At 39.0% G+C, this 15,580-nt stretch overlaps 3 protein-coding genes and 1 pseudogene across 3 annotated transcripts; 3 read left to right on the forward strand and 1 right to left on the reverse strand.

Moving 5' to 3' along the window:
- The first annotated feature begins 14 nt into the window (after positions 1-14).
- Positions 15-3,894, forward strand: LOC114757301 (protein SAWADEE HOMEODOMAIN HOMOLOG 1-like; annotated as a pseudogene).
- Positions 3,895-4,508: 614 nt separating this feature from the next.
- On the forward strand, positions 4,509-5,040 carry LOC114757303 (lachrymatory-factor synthase-like). Its single transcript, XM_028946307.1, has one exon. The coding sequence runs from the start codon at positions 4,516-4,518 to the stop codon at positions 5,038-5,040; it is 525 nt and encodes a 174-aa protein (XP_028802140.1). The 5' UTR covers positions 4,509-4,515.
- A 498-nt stretch (positions 5,041-5,538) lies between these two features.
- LOC114757304 (lachrymatory-factor synthase-like) lies at positions 5,539-6,594 on the forward strand. Its single transcript, XM_028946308.1, has one exon. It carries the CDS (start codon positions 5,707-5,709, stop codon positions 6,199-6,201), a length of 495 nt encoding a protein of 164 aa, XP_028802141.1. The 5' UTR covers positions 5,539-5,706; the 3' UTR covers positions 6,202-6,594.
- Positions 6,595-6,887: 293 nt separating this feature from the next.
- Positions 6,888-11,068, reverse strand: LOC114757300 (monoglyceride lipase-like). Its single transcript, XM_028946304.1, has 7 exons — positions 10,627-11,068; positions 9,666-9,704; positions 9,350-9,420; positions 9,022-9,086; positions 8,255-8,344; positions 8,069-8,161; positions 6,888-7,514 (listed from the first exon to the last, which is right to left on the reverse strand). Exons 1-7 carry the CDS (start codon positions 11,004-11,006, stop codon positions 7,104-7,106), a joined length of 1,149 nt encoding a protein of 382 aa, XP_028802137.1. The 5' UTR covers positions 11,007-11,068; the 3' UTR covers positions 6,888-7,103.
- Positions 11,069-15,580: the final 4,512 nt, after the last annotated feature.

Genomic DNA, 15,580 nt, shown 5'->3' on the forward strand with positions numbered 1-15,580 from the left:
CTTTAGAAAAGCAGGGCATACCTCGAAGAGTAAAGTCTCTGATAATCCTCTCTTAGCCAAAGCATCAGCAACACTATTACACCCACGAGGAGTGGAGACCAGTTTTGCTTCCCAAGAATAATGGAGCAAGGATCTAATCTGAGTGAACAAATTGCTGCAATTCTGGATCGGAGCATCCTTTGCAAGATTATCCACTAACCACTTAGCATCAGAATCCATTAAATTGTATGGTTAAGACGAACCATTCGGCAGGACTCGGCCCAAAGCCACGAAAGGCCCAAAGTTATTAACTTACGGGCCAACTGACATTCTCTTCTGCTAAGGCGACGGTTGATCATCCCCACCGCTGCCTGAAGCAGCCGGCTCGCCTCTCGATGTTCTTTCAGTTTCATTATGCAAGTATCCCTTATAAATGCGAAGATACGGTAACAACAGTGGAAATCCCTTGCTAGGGTTTTGAGTCACTCTGGGGCTTGGTGGAGCAAAAGGGAGCAATTCAATCAATCATACCAGCGTTTTAGTTTTATCGCTATTTTCTTCGCGAGACGGAGGTGCTTCCATGGACCGCTTGCGTCCTCGGAACAGACCCGTCTTTTTCGGATTCACCAATGCTGAGGTATAATTGTATTACTCTCGTCTCCCTTTTTTTCCTTTAAATTTTGTGTTAATGTTTGAAATTAAGCATAAGCTAAGGCAACCAATGGACTTTAGAAGAAGTCTATATTTAATTGTTGTTTGGAAATTGGTAGATACATCCGTGTCTGGAGTAAGTTTTCACCAGTAATCATTTCTTAGCGGGTCAACGTGAGTTTAATTATGTTTGTGGGATTTTAATCGCGAAGATGGCTATTCTATCATTTGCGTATATAAACACATGTAGCATTAACTATTGGCTTATTTATTCTGAGAACATTTCCATTTCAAAGTTGTGTGATTCAGTGTCCTATATTGGTTGATACCAAAATCACGTCTGGGCCTATCACCTGTTAGGCATGCCTGAAGTGATTATTGTTCTGCCTTTGTTTTTTTTTTTTTCCCCCTCTTTTGTTTTTTCCCTCTTTATGTAATCTTCCTTCACATACTTGATGTCCTATTTATATCTAACTCTGTGCGTGTTTAATAAGATTCATGCGTTTCAATGAGGAGTGATTACTAGGGAAGCAACTTTGTGAGACTTATATCCCTAAAATTTGGCGAAGAGCTTCTCTCAATAAATTTGGAAGAGTTGGTTCCTGGGGGTTTGAAACTCTTGGCAAATTGGTTCCTGTCTAATGAACTTCAAAGATTTTTTGATGTGGTAACATCAATAAAATAATATTAAAATCATGAAGGTGTGATAGCATTTCGATAACACTGCATAATGTTTCTACAATGCATCAGATATTGTTGTTAGTGTCGTTAAGGCTTCGTGGCCTTTCTCAGCATGTAAATATGTGTCTACTTTGGGGACTTATTTTGTTAAAATGAATTAACTTTTTGTCGCCATGGTGGACAGATCGAGAAAATGGAAAAAGCACTACAAGAAGCTGGGGAAGAATCACTGGGCAAGGAATTTTGTCAGAGACTTACTAAAAGTTTTAAGTGAGTTTCACTCTGGATGCTCTAGTGGTATAATTTTCAATATAAGTTGAATTTTCTTCTGGTAATAAAATAAGATACTTGTGTTATCCTGAGGAGTAAGCAGTTTGCGTATTATCTCTGTGCAGCCGCTCCTCTGGCCGTGCTGGCAAACCTGTCATAAAATGGACTGAGGTAAATACAGTTCTCTTACATATCATGTATATCATTCCCATGTATATCATTCCAGTTCCAATTCACATGCTTTGTGGCTTTTAGTTCAGTCATTCTTTGTAAATTTTTAATTATTCCTTTTTTCCTTTGGGGGAGTATGTTTAGATACACAGTTGGTTTCAGACAAGGCTTCAAGGATCGCCTGAAGTCCCTAAAAATGAGTTTACTCGTACAAAAGGCCTTGAAAGTAAGGAAGGTGAGAGGTCTTGGATGCCTAAGGGATCTTTAGCATATCTCCTTCTACTGCTCAGTTTCACCTTTCTATGTAAAATTTGTTTATGTGTTGGCATATTTATCTTATTCTCTTGGTTTTTTTCACCCTTTTGGAGGTATCCGAGACCCATTAGAGTTGGAATTTGAGGCGAGGTCATCAAAAGATGGAGCATGGTGAGCATATATGCCAGCTTATTTTGAATTTATTTAGAAATGCGGAAATTGCTGAAGCAATGGTACTGAACCACATTTTAGCCCTCTGCCCCCAGAGTTGGAACATCTAAACTAGATGCTTCTCTGCTATAAGCTAGTTCTCAATATGATGCCTTTGCCTTCTCAGATATTGTAATTTAATACTGATAGAAACTGAAGATATCGGCCATCTCCTTTTTTTCAAAAAAGGAAAAAAAAAAAAAGAAGAAGAAGAAGACTGACAATCACATGCTACGCTGATGTTGCTGAACTTAAGCCTGTGAGTATATGGTGACACATGATGCTGTCTCCCTGCAGGTATGATGTTGAGAAGTTTATTGCCACAGATTTCTCAGCACAGGTGAAGCTGTAAGTTTTCATCATCTCCAAGTTCCATAGCATAGTACTGCCAGGGTTGATGTTGAATTTGATCATTTTAACACTCCCAACAAAAAGAGTGGAGAAGTTTCGTCTTTGATAGAGTTTTGCCCTTTGTTAAAGGAAGTCCGCGTTAGATTTATTGGATTTGGAGCTGAGGAAGACGAGTGGGTCAATATAAAAAATGCTGTGAGAGAACGCTCAGTGCCTTTAGAAAATACTGAATGTTCCAACCTAGAAGTTGGAGACCTTGTCCTGTGCTTCCAGGTGACTCAGACGTTAGCGTGCTGATCATATATAGTTTTCTACCTTTCAGTGTATTCTGCTTTCACTTGACAAAATCATTTTGATTCCAGGAGAGGAGAGATCAAGCAATTTATTATGATGCCCGTATTTTAGAGATCCAAAGAAAAATCCATGATATCAGAGGCTGCAGGTGTCTCTTCTTGATTCGGTATGATCATGACAATAGCGAGGTACGTACTATTCCTTTGTTAGCTTGTGCTAACTGGTTGGTAGGCTACTGGGTAATGCAAAATTTTGAATTTCATTTCCCCATTTCCAGGATAGGGTTCGCCTGAGGAGACTTTGCCGCCGGCCAAAATCTAAGGTTTAATTCTTGTCCGGAAAAGAGAAGAGATCCTGGGTTTATATAATATGAATTAATTTTTGAAATTCAGGCGGCGTAGCCTCAGCAGTTGGGCGTCGGCAACGGCCTGGTATACTTGGCGAGAATCAGCATGCAAGCTGAATATTTCTGTGTTTTGGCTTGTTCATATGACTTTAATTGCTGAAACATGGAATTTTGTTCACTTCTTGTTGGGCGCGAGGGTTTAGCTGCTTAAACCATCAGTTTAACTTGAGAATCAACCAATCAACCTGCTGCCTCGCGATCATACAACTTTCACGATCTTACAGTGAGAGACAAGCTAACATGATTTACACTGTCTTGCATTGAGAGGGGGGCTCTGACATGATAAAACTCAGTTCGCTGCCAATTTAATTAGGATGCAAATTGCGAAATTCTCGCCGATTTCTGAAACTCAGTTCCAATTAAAATATCCCAGGACATTTTTTGGTATGGGTTTCCCGCCAATATTGAACTGGGCCCTTATTAGATGCTCATTACAGCACATGTCCAGTTTAGTGGCTCGCTTGGTTCAATGATAGGATGGTAGGGTCGTACTGGAATAGTAGAAAATGGAATATAGTGTAATGTTGATTGCAATATTGTGAGTTTTTATGGTATGTTATTAAGAATATTGAATATAAGTGTATTTTTAAATCAAATATAAAAAAAAAACTTATATTTATATCTTACTGTACGAGCTTGAAAGTTGTAGATAACCACCCTTGCTTATTTTTAGATTTATAGATTATAGATAACCAAAGTAATATTAAAAAAAAATAGTTAAAGTTAATGTGAAAAAACTAACTTATTTTTTGAAAAAACCACCCTTCTATTTAATATAAAAAATAAGCTATAGTTTTTAACATCAATTTTAACTAATTTATTATTACAAAATTTGGTCATCTGCATCTTATAAGAAGTACGGGGATTAGTGTTTTGTTTGTATTTTGATCTAGAAAAATTATGCTTCCTTTATTATTACTTGCGTATTCTTATTTTAAGAAAAAACAGATGAATGAATGTCTATTGGATCACCTAACAATTTTGGAGAAATTACAAAAAAAAGATTCTGAAATTTAAAAAACACAGATAGGGATCATAACAACTTCACTATAATTTTTGACATATCCCGTGACAATTTCACTATGATTTTTGGCAATATAGTGAAGTTGTTACGGGTTTCTATCTGTGTTTTTTAAATTTCAAGTTTTTAAATTATGATTTTCCCAACAATTTTTATGACCAAATTTTTACCAATGGTCGGGTGTGGGCTTTTCAATTTAAGTGGAGAATTGAGAACTGTGAGGCCTATGTTGGTTTCGAGGATGGAGAAAGATCCGAAGGAGAAATGGGAAGGGAAAGTATCGGCGACGCTGAGAAATGCGTCGGCGAAGCAGACATGGGAGCTGATGAAGGACTTCTTCAACCTTCATAAATGGTTCCCCACCCTGGCGACCTGCTACGGCATCCATGGCTCCAACGGTGAGCCTGGCTGCATCCGATACTGCTCTGGCTCTTCCATCCCCTCCGACGGAGCCGATCAACGCCTCAGCTGGTCCAAGGAAAGGCTTCTGGCCATCGATCACGACGAACGCACCATCGTCTATGAAATCGTGGAGAGCAATATCGGCTTCAATTCCTACCGCTCAACTATGAAGGTGTCGCCCATGGCTGCCGACGGTCACGACGGTTCTCTGATAGAGTGGCATTTCTCCCTTGATCCTATCGACGGTTGGGTACTGCAGGATTTGATCGCCAAATACGATCTTGGCCTCCAACGCATGGCTGCCAAAATGGACCATCATATTCATTCTGCAAATTCGCCCAATGCTTAACGGCTATTGGTTCTGCAAATCCGTGATTAAAACTGCTACTCTGTGCTTCTCGTCGTCCGACCAAAAAAAATATTTTATGTCAGCTTATAATTTGGTCTTTGTTCTCTTTTATTTCTTTCCGTGTTCCAATTGTTTTCGGATTTGACCTCAAACATAACCAGTCACCCCCTTGGGCTAGGAAGTGTCCGAGGGAGAGACGAGGGGTTATTTTCGGATATTAAAAGGGAACATCGTCAATCAGGGATTCCATGCTATATAATTATACTACAATACAAGTTCATGCATATCTCTCTTCGTACGAATGCATTTATTAGAGTACAGTCAACAAACCCGTTATGAAGATAACGTCAACACCATCCTTTTCAAACTGGACAAATTCAAGGGTTTTGGATCTCCACGCTAAGATTCTTCCCACGAGCAACATCTGTCTGCCATTACCACTCCACTACTCATTTTTCTATAGATATTTTTTTTGGTGAAAAGTAAGCGCCTCTCCCATTATTGATATTCTTTCACGCATTCTTTGGGGCTCTAAGAACTTGCGTTCATACAACGAAGATAGAACAGCAGAGCCCAAAACCCCAATCCCCCCCCCCCAAAAAAAAAAAAAAAAACTCTTCGTCCTTCTCTGTTGTTTTTACTCGTCGCGCTCTGTTCCAGAGACGAATGGCAGAGGAACCCAATTCTAAGTGGGAAGGTAAAGCCTGCGTTGAGATCCCACACACAGGCACAGAGCAAGCATGGAGTCTGTTGGAGGATTTCTGCAACCTGCACAGATTGATGCCCATAGACACGTGCTATCAAGTAGAGGGCTTTCCTGGTCAGCCTGGCCTCGTCCGGTACTGCGCTTCCACCGTTCAAGGCCAGGGGGAGGCTGAGACCACCGTCAAGTGGGTCAAAGAGAAGCTGCTTGCCTTGGATCCTATCCAGCGCTGTTTGACCTACGAGGTTTCCGATAACAACATCGGATTCAAGTCATATGTGGCCACAATCAAGGTGTTGCCCATGGCCAGTGATGTTGATGTTCAAGGATGCAAGATCGAATGGTCGTTTGAGAGTGATCCGGTGGAAGGATGGGCATTTCAAGATTTGGTCTCTTATGTTGACTCCTCTCTTCACTACATGGCCACTAAGGTGCAGCAAGCATGCTCTGCTAATTAGTAGTCATTAGTACGAGCTGAGGACCGCGTAAAAGTGAAGCCAACTACACGGGATTGTCTACCTGCAACCATCTCTTGATTATCGCTTTTTATATGTAGTTTAATAATTTCGCCAAGACTCCTAGCTTCCTTTTTGTTGCAATTAACGTTCTCATCACTGTCAATTATCGTCTTCGAAAACTTCGGATAAAGTTGCTCAAACCCAGAAAACATAAATCTGGGCTCATCCACAAATATCAAGTTCGTGATCTCAGATGCTAAACTGCCACATGAGCAGGTCGATTTCTACTTAATATCGACATGATAAATTTGATTCCAGCTTACTTGTACGTCCATTTGATTTTCCTGGTAGTTTGGAAAGAATATAATGATACGAGTACTTACACTGTTTGTGTTATTGAAGTGGGTATAAACTTAATTGCAAATTAGTTTTTGAAGTGCAGCGTGGAGAGGCACTTTCGTCAACATTTAAAAAATATATATATTTGTATAAATAACAAACAGTCACTGTTAATGTACTTATTTATGTGTCCGTAAAAGCGGTTTCTTTTTCCCAACGGATCTGTTTCCTCGTCTGTTTCAACCTGCAAAGCATAAGCAAACAAGAAAACCGCCCTACCGGCCTCATGAACGATGAAATTGAATCGCATCCCTTCACGAAAGGCGAACGAGAGGCGAACACAGGACTACAGGATTACGAAACGTTACTTATAACTTCGCTAAATAAATACAACTTTCCTGACGTAACAAACAATCACACATATATGGCATCCAACATGAAATGAATTACCTATCTGCCTCCTACAAACCATTTTTCCCAAGAGCCCTGTTGAGTGGTGGTTACCAAATTCAACGTCTCTTTTAATCCCACTTCCAATTATTCCCCAGTACTAATCAACATTTTCATAAGTTATTTAATCTCTCTTCCATCCAATTAATGATGTCCTGGGCTATCCCTTCACGTTCAGGTTCAAACAGAAGGTCGTGCAAGAAGCCATCGTAAAGTTTGATTTCTTTGAACCGAGAAGCTGCCTCGTTGTATAGCTCTCGCGAGGCAAGCGGATCAGTCACCTTATCAGCAGTTCCGTGGAGAACAAAGAATGGTACTGTCACAGATTTTAGGTTCCGCATTAAGTAGGAAGAGATACGCAATATTTCATGCCCTGTTCGGACCCTTATGGGTCCTGTGTAGACCAAAGGATCAGAGTACTTGGCCAACAATGCTGCTGGATCCCTGGAAACTGGAATCCCCCTTTTGTTTGCTCCTTTAAATTGCAATTTTGGAGCAACCAGGGAAAAAACTGGGGCAACAGCCTGCATGAATCCGGAAAACTGATGATGAAGAAAAGCAAAAAACACGTTATAGAGCACATAACACATTTTAATGCAATAATATTAAGGTTTTCACCCCTTCTCTTTCCCATGTACCACGTTCAATTGGGGTCATACAAAAAATACAAATTTCAAAGCATAAGACTGAGGAAATAAGTTTCAACTATAACATCGTTCTGGCTGAGAGTTTGAAACGGAAAACTTGACACGCAGGGAGCATGTTTAGGGAATTCTATCTATACAAGCATAGTGATTATAAAACCAAGAGAACGAGAAGTACTCAGAGAGAATTCATCAATCATCATGTCCATTTTTGACTATGTCTATATCCATGTTTGGTACTCTAAAAAGTTAACTGCTGCATTCCCAAAGTAATACACCACTAGTGACCGTCTGTCCATTCTAGTTCCAATAACAAAAAGGAAATAACAAGAGCATTCACCACGCCTATTTTTGACACCCTTTTCCATTTCTTTAGAAAATTTTACACGTACTACACTAAGAAGTTACTTGGTATGATATCAAAGTAAGCTTACCCGAACAATAGGATGAGCTGGCTTAACACGCAAAGCTGGTGAAGTCAATACAATTCCTCCCACCATCTCTTCAATCTGAGGGTAGGAAGCCGCCTACACAAAAAGTACATGACCTTTCAAGTTTAAAAAGAAAAAAAAGAAAGAAATAAATTCATGGAGATTTTCAGAAGATAAACAGTCCTTTACCTTCAAAACCACAGCTCCTCCAGTGGAGTGACCAAAGAGAAAGCATGGTACCCCAGGATTGTCCAACTTTATCTTCTCCAAGAATGCCCCCTGTTTACATTATCGCTGTTCACTATCAAAACGATCAAGCAACAAAGTTGAACCTGAATGAAGAACTTTGTCCATGTCCAGGCATGCTCAAATTAAAAGAGAAACAAGAGATAGTGACAACTTCCATCGACACCGGTGAAAATTAGATTCAATCTTATGCAATCAAATAGCTCTTTGTACAATGTATTTTATGAAAATATTTATCATTCAGTCCAAAGCTTTAATCATAAATATCGTGCCTGTAAAATTTCACAGCAATTTGAGATTTTGTCCTTCATCAATTTAATATTGATTAAAGACAGAAGACATTTCAAATATGATAAGCTATATACTATCCAATAATTAATTACATAATTATTCTTGGCTAACTTTTACAATATCACTTACACAATCGACATGGTAGTTGCTTTATGTTCTAATGGTTGGACTGATGAAAATTGCATTCTACAGTTAGGTTATCTAATGGTGTAATTTCATACTGTATTATAACCAAATGTTGTACTGCTGTCCATCATTCCAAACATTGACGTGAAACCTTCAACATGGATATCTAAATATAAATTTATTTTAACAAGTAAAATAAATACTGCAAGGCACCAGAGAAAAATAGCAATTATAGAAAGAACACTTCTTAAAGTTTTGTTTATGAAGACAGCAGGAAATGCAGTCAAACATACTATGTCTGCAGCAACATGATCAAGTGATGGAACATAACCATGCAATCCATCACTCCCTCCGTGACCTGTAAAAAGAAAGCATAAGTGTAAACCTTCAGACAAGAGAATGGCAGAAAAAGTCCAGAAAAAAACTTTATCCTTGCTCATAAATAGGACGAAAAATAAACATCGCAAAGAAAGGGGGGGTATCCATTCCTATTACTACATTATCCAAAAACATGAGGTTAATTCTTATCTCAACAAGATAGAGATATACTAGAGAACAGGAAAGTGTTATGTAGCAATGACACGGACAGAATTAAAAACCGGTCTTAAGGATAGTAAATACCTATCCAGTCCATTGCATAGACACCAAAGTTGCACGATGTCAGTTGCCTTGCAAAATCAGCATATCTTCCACTGACAAATGAACACTGTGTCAGATAAAAGTTATCCATAACTTTTATATGCTCCAAAAAAATAAAAACAAGGGCAGTCAATTTTTGTTTTTTTTGGGGGGGTGGATTTTGCCAACAAGCATAGGGGACTTTAATTGTAGCGATGATGAACTGAAATAATAAAATCTGCCTCATCCCTCAAGCAGAAATAATCGTCATTAACTTCAACATAGTGAAGTTTCTGTCAGTTGATCAAATTAAGCTTACCTGTGTTCATTAAGCCCGTGAATGATTACGAGAATTCCCCTAAAAAAACAAAAGAGGAAAAATTATTAGATAATGTAAAACAGAGCAGCAGAACAAAGGCAGCCATGGGGGACGGAAAGCTGTACATGACAATCAGAAAAGATCTAGGATATGAAAACCAGGGGAAAAATTCAAGAAGCCAGAACCTTAATATCGTCATCTGAAAATGCCTCTTCAACTAATCGAGAAAAGGAAAAATAGCGTCTCGACACAATTGACATCACAACTACTTTATCTTAGCAAGAAGACGACAATTACATTCCACGAAGCTTAAGTTTGTATTACACTGTTGCTTGATAGTTGTCCAATAGGACGCTCCCAAAATAGAGATCAAAGAACAGCACGCAATCCACATAGAGATCACAGAGCCACATAATTTGAAAGTTGGGATACCCAATTAACATTTCTCTAAAAGAGGGTTATCGTTTCAATCACTTTCATTCACATTCACAATGAACAGTACAGCAAGGGGCCAGTTCAAGCCCATATCCTATTTAGCGTATTTCAACTTCGTACGAACACCAAAAAGATGACCAAATAACTTCTCTTCAGCTCATTCAGAACTTAGTTCCTCCACCTGCTAAGTTATTTTCAATTCTACAGGTTTCCAACGTGAAACTGGAAAACAACATCGTTAACTTCCAATCTGTTCAAGCCAGTAAAAAAACACCTTTTATACGTTACATATAGAACTCCTCCAGAGACATAAGATTCGCCACAAAAAAAAAAAAAACCATCAGCGAGTTCATTGAACAGCATGAGTAGTTATTAGATGGAGATTGGCAATCGCAAATTTCACTCTCTTAACCCTTCCTTCTCTTGAAAAATGAACTCGACATTCAGAAACCAGAGGCGAGGACTTAAAGACTAAAAAGCCAACCAAAGATAGTGACGAGGCAGGACAAATATTAGAAGACCTTACTTAATATCATCAGAAACAGGAAACCAGGAGCGGCAAAACAGAGCGTTACTTCTAAGGCCACAGAAGAGAGAAGTTGCCCATCGGCAAGTGGCATCATCGCGGGCCATGCGCACATCTTCGGCTAAAGCTCTTCTCCGGAGGGTGTCATCCTCCTCTCGGATCAACCACAAGGACCTCCGTTTCCGATGCTTCCTAGGAGAAGAAGGCGGAGTGCCGAGCAAGGGAGGAGAAGAAAAGCGACGAGGACGAGGGAGAAAGAACCATAAGAAGGAAAGGAAGACGGTGTACACGAAAATCAAAGAGGCCCTGAGGGCTTTGAGGATGGGAATGATGCGGTTGCTAGCACCAGAGGTCAACTGGTCCATCTCGGCGGAAGGCATGGCAAAGATGGAACGGAGGAAGGAGAGAGGGAGGGAAAGAAAACAAATGCGAGAGGCGATCGCGGTGGCATTTATTAACAGCACGACGCCGAGGAGGGGGAAACGTTGGGGTAAGGAAAACCAACGGTGCGGATTGAACAGGCCAGCAGCGTGGTAGGATCGGGGATTCACGAAGGAGGACGTGGCGCCATGCTATTGGTCAAAAGAAGCGCGTTATTGCTTGACACCGTCTTATTTTTACGAGGTCGTTGGGGCTGAGAAGCAGGTGCGATTAAATAGGTCCACACCTGATCTTTCTTGGCTTAGTTAAATTATTAGCGTTGGGCTTGTGCCAGAGTGCTTCTTGGAGATCACAATTGTATCTCTGCTATTTTCTGCGATGTTACCTCAGACGAGGTGGAAATGGCGACAATCCACGCGGTTCGTTGGAAAAAAAAAATATTATTATCTGAACTCAAAACTTCAACTCAAATAAAATCCTTTAGTTGTTGATCGGAAATATAACCGAAAATATCCCATAAAATTATAAATAAATGCCAAGAAATTAATTTTTGATTATTATAAAAGCTCAAAATACCATTTTAACCATTCACTTTAGGAGAGAGCAACATAGCCTCTCTTTTTTTTCCAATACTTGAGCCGCACATTGCATTACTTAATGATTTAAAAACAATATGTCCGTTTTTTTTTATAAAAAAAAAAAACCCCGCAAGTAATAAATGGGGACGGAAAGCGAGTGGGGCCACGGCCATTTTTCCTTAACCGTGTAATTTCTGTGCCCTCTGTTTGTGTATGGGTTTGAAGAGAAATCCAAGGCTGAGCTGTAACAACCCACAACCAAACACCCAAGTCAAGAGCCATGCATCGGGTCATCGATCCATTCCATTCCGTTTGACGCTAACAGTTAATGATTCGCGTCCATATATAAGTGGGCCACGTGTCATCAATCATCCGGAGGCAGTTGCTGATGTTTCTCTTGCAGAATGGCGGTGTTTTAGAAAGTATTTGGATAGAATCAAAATCATAATTTTAAAAGTGTTTTTACGGTATAAAAAGTAAATATGTAAATGAATTTATTTCGATTTAAAAAAAAATACTTCTAATATTATCCAAACACGTTCTTAGTTCCCTTCATTCATTTGAGCACACAAAAGTGAGCACACCGCCCGACGATTTTTTAGGTGTGAACAGAGCACCCTTTCTTTATATATTTATTTATTACTAAATTCTCAATTGATCAAAGTTAGAAAATGAGCTGAGGCAATATAAGATATTACATTACCGTTTGACTCTTCACAGCTATATTATATACGGAGCTGTGTGCATCGAGAATCCGCGTATGGAGGCCATGAGCTCATTGATGAGTACTATTGATTTTGCTGGAGTTGAATTTCTGAGGAGCAGTTGGCAATTATAAAAGTGGATTGGTTAATAATAATAATGAAATTGATAATGGAAGTAGCGGATGAGGAGGGGTGGGCCCCGGGCGCGGGGGGGAGAAGAAGATAGGAGACATCATCGTTGAAAGGGGGTCCCTGTTAGGCTAACAATATGATGACTTTGAGCGATGAAAGGATGGGGCCCCTGCCTGCAAAGGTCGGGTCCAACTGGTCGCAAACGGGAACGCAAGACGTCTTTCCTATCACGTCATGGGCTCGATACCTGTGCGAGACATCCTGAGAATAGTCTGGCCGATAAGCTGGGATACCCTGAGTTAGCGATACCATTCTACTCAAAAAAAAAAGGATGGGGTCCCGTTGGAAAGCAGCAAGTGAAATACGGAGGCCCCCATAAAAGACGAAGCAACGGGTCTCTTGAACAAGCGCCAAAGGGATCTCTCCTAAAAGAAAGAATTGACCTCGAGCCTGTCTGGACCACAACCATCCACGAAACAAGTCAACATCAAGATTTTTCTCCTCATCCTCCAGGAACCATTTTTAAAAATTATTATTTTTTGATTTTGATGTTTATCGTATTGAATAAATGCTTCCCAACCGAGAAAGAGTAAAGTTGACGACTTCGCTATAAAGAATTATACTGATTCTCTCGTAAAGAACATCATTAAAAGCATCAAATGACAACATTAAGAAGCCACGTTTCCAGGAAAGCCAGTCAGTATGATAATTAACTTGTAAGCTTGACCTAGAATCTGGACACAGGCACTTAGTATTCAACGGACCCTCGTCTGAGTTGTGGGTTGCATGTCATGGTGGATATGGATAAACAGAGAGTCTAATGCCCTCCCTGGGACAAGTCTCTTGAACAATAGCCTCATGACATGACAGTTGAGAACACCAACCCCCCCCCCCCGGGGGGTGGATTTGAGATAAGGTGTGCTCGAAATATCCAAAGATGGGGGCATAATACGCAGGGATAAAGAGTCTGTCCTGATAAAGAGTCCTCTGATTTGATGCAAAAGGGACTTTTAATACAAAATATGCGGTCCTTGTTCATTAGTAAACAAATATGGTGTGGTGGAGACTAAAATCAAGACACGCCAAAATATAGGTGTGGCTCGGGCTTGTTTAGCGTGAAACTACGAAATCAGGAACAAATTATATAAGGATGACGACTTCATAGGAGTTAAGCATAAGTATCAACGAAACCTCGAATCAAGCTTGAAACATAATGGATGTCCTTTTGGCTTCCTTCTGGAAAATATGTATTCCTCTCCATCCACTTTTTAAGACATACTCCTCCGGTCTGTTTTTTATATCTATTAATTTTTTAAAATTATTCATATGGATACTTTCTCAGCCATAATCAAGTAATTGAGGGAAAAAAATATATTAATAAAGATGATTGTGATATTTTAGAAAAAATATGTCATATTTCTTATAATTAACTAACTTATATAACTTTCTTAATCTAATCAAACTAGTTAAATAAGTCTTTATATTAAAGATCGAAGGAGTACATGTTATTTTCAACGTGGATGTATGGTGAATAAAATTGAGAATAATGATATCCATTCACTTTAGAGATTTTTTCCCCCATAGGATCAGCTTTTAATTTACATAATATAAACCAGTGACAGCCAAATAACAAATCATTTAAAAAAACACGGTGTATGCTGATAAATTTGTTCTCTCGCATGTACAATTCCATGTCAATATGAGTTACAGTCCCCCCCCCCCCCCGGGGAAATCTGAATGGATAAGTTGTTGCTTATTTTCATGACAAGGAAAGAGTTGGACATTAATTACGAAGATGTGAATGGCATGTGGAAGGCCTGCGTGGGCAGTGGTGGAAGATAAAGAGTGTGTGGCTAAACAATACGACATGGTAGCTCAGAAGAACTAACTTGTCTCTCGCTTCTCCTCACCTGTCAATCTCAAACTGCCAACATCACCCTCATCTCCTTAATGCACACACATATCCACCTAATAAGTTAGCTCCTCAATATAAGACTTGTTTGGAGTTGCTTATATTTAAGTGTTTATAATTAAGTTTAAGTAACTCGAGACAATACTCTTATCATATTTTTTATCTTGTATTTTATGAATTTTGATTGAAAAGCTGTATTTAAAAAATCCTATCGCTATTACAAACAATCACATAGAGAAGTAAGACAACATTCTTTAACTCTCCTCTATAGGTCTCTTTAATCTCGGCAGTCCATAACTTATGGGGACTGTGTGTACACCCTATGAACCATTCATTCAGCTCCAATAAAAAGTGTTATAAATCCTGCACGCACCTATCTAAATATGCAGACAAAACATCCAAGTTTGTTCAGTTTTTAATTTTGCTGTTTTTTTTTCACCTCATCATTCTCAATCGAGTGCTTTACGGGGCCCCTTCTTGCTCTCTCTTTCTGTTTTTTTTAAAAAAAAAACTTTCAGGCCACTGGTGGATCTCATTATTCGTCCGGATTGTTGCATGGGCTTACAAGAATGGGCTGCCCATTACCACACTTCATCCCACGAATTCCTTCTGGGTCCTGTTTTTTTGTAGCCGACGGCCGTCCAGAATAAACAAGACCCATTTGTCTGCATATCTGCATATCCTTATATCTAGAATAACATGCATAAATATGTGACCCAAAAAAAAAAATGCATAAATAAATTATGTAGAAAGAAGTGAAAAAAAAATGATTCAATAGGAAAACTGATAAACCAGTTAGTGGTCCGATTTGGTTCAAACAATGAACCAGTTAGAAACTGAACCAGTCAAACCAGCAAAAATCGGTGTAAACCGATAACGAACCGGTTTGAATGATTATTTTGTTATTGGTTCTATTTTTCTCATTCAACTCATAATATTTCGGTCATTATATATTTGAATAAATTTTAATAATAATGATTATTAATTTTAGTTATTGAGGAATCATAAGGATTAAAATTCTCAATGTTATTGTATTTTGTCATTGTTACAATCAAATTATTGCTACATTTCCTTATATTTTGTTATTATTAATTAAATTTTATTATTTTAATATGACCAGTCTGATGTCGGTTTGACCTCGATCTAACCTATTGACTCTTAAACCATTATCTCAATCGATTTAGTGTCCAGTCTAGGTTTTTGTTCCTTGAAGTGATGTGCCTGACTTGAGATATTTTCTTTTTATA

The sequence above is a fragment of the Neltuma alba genome, unplaced genomic scaffold (assembly GCF_004799145.2).
Source record: "Neltuma alba isolate B1F8T4 unplaced genomic scaffold, ASM479914v2 tig00010592_pilon, whole genome shotgun sequence".
Classification (NCBI taxonomy): Eukaryota; Viridiplantae; Streptophyta; class Magnoliopsida; order Fabales; family Fabaceae; genus Neltuma; species Neltuma alba.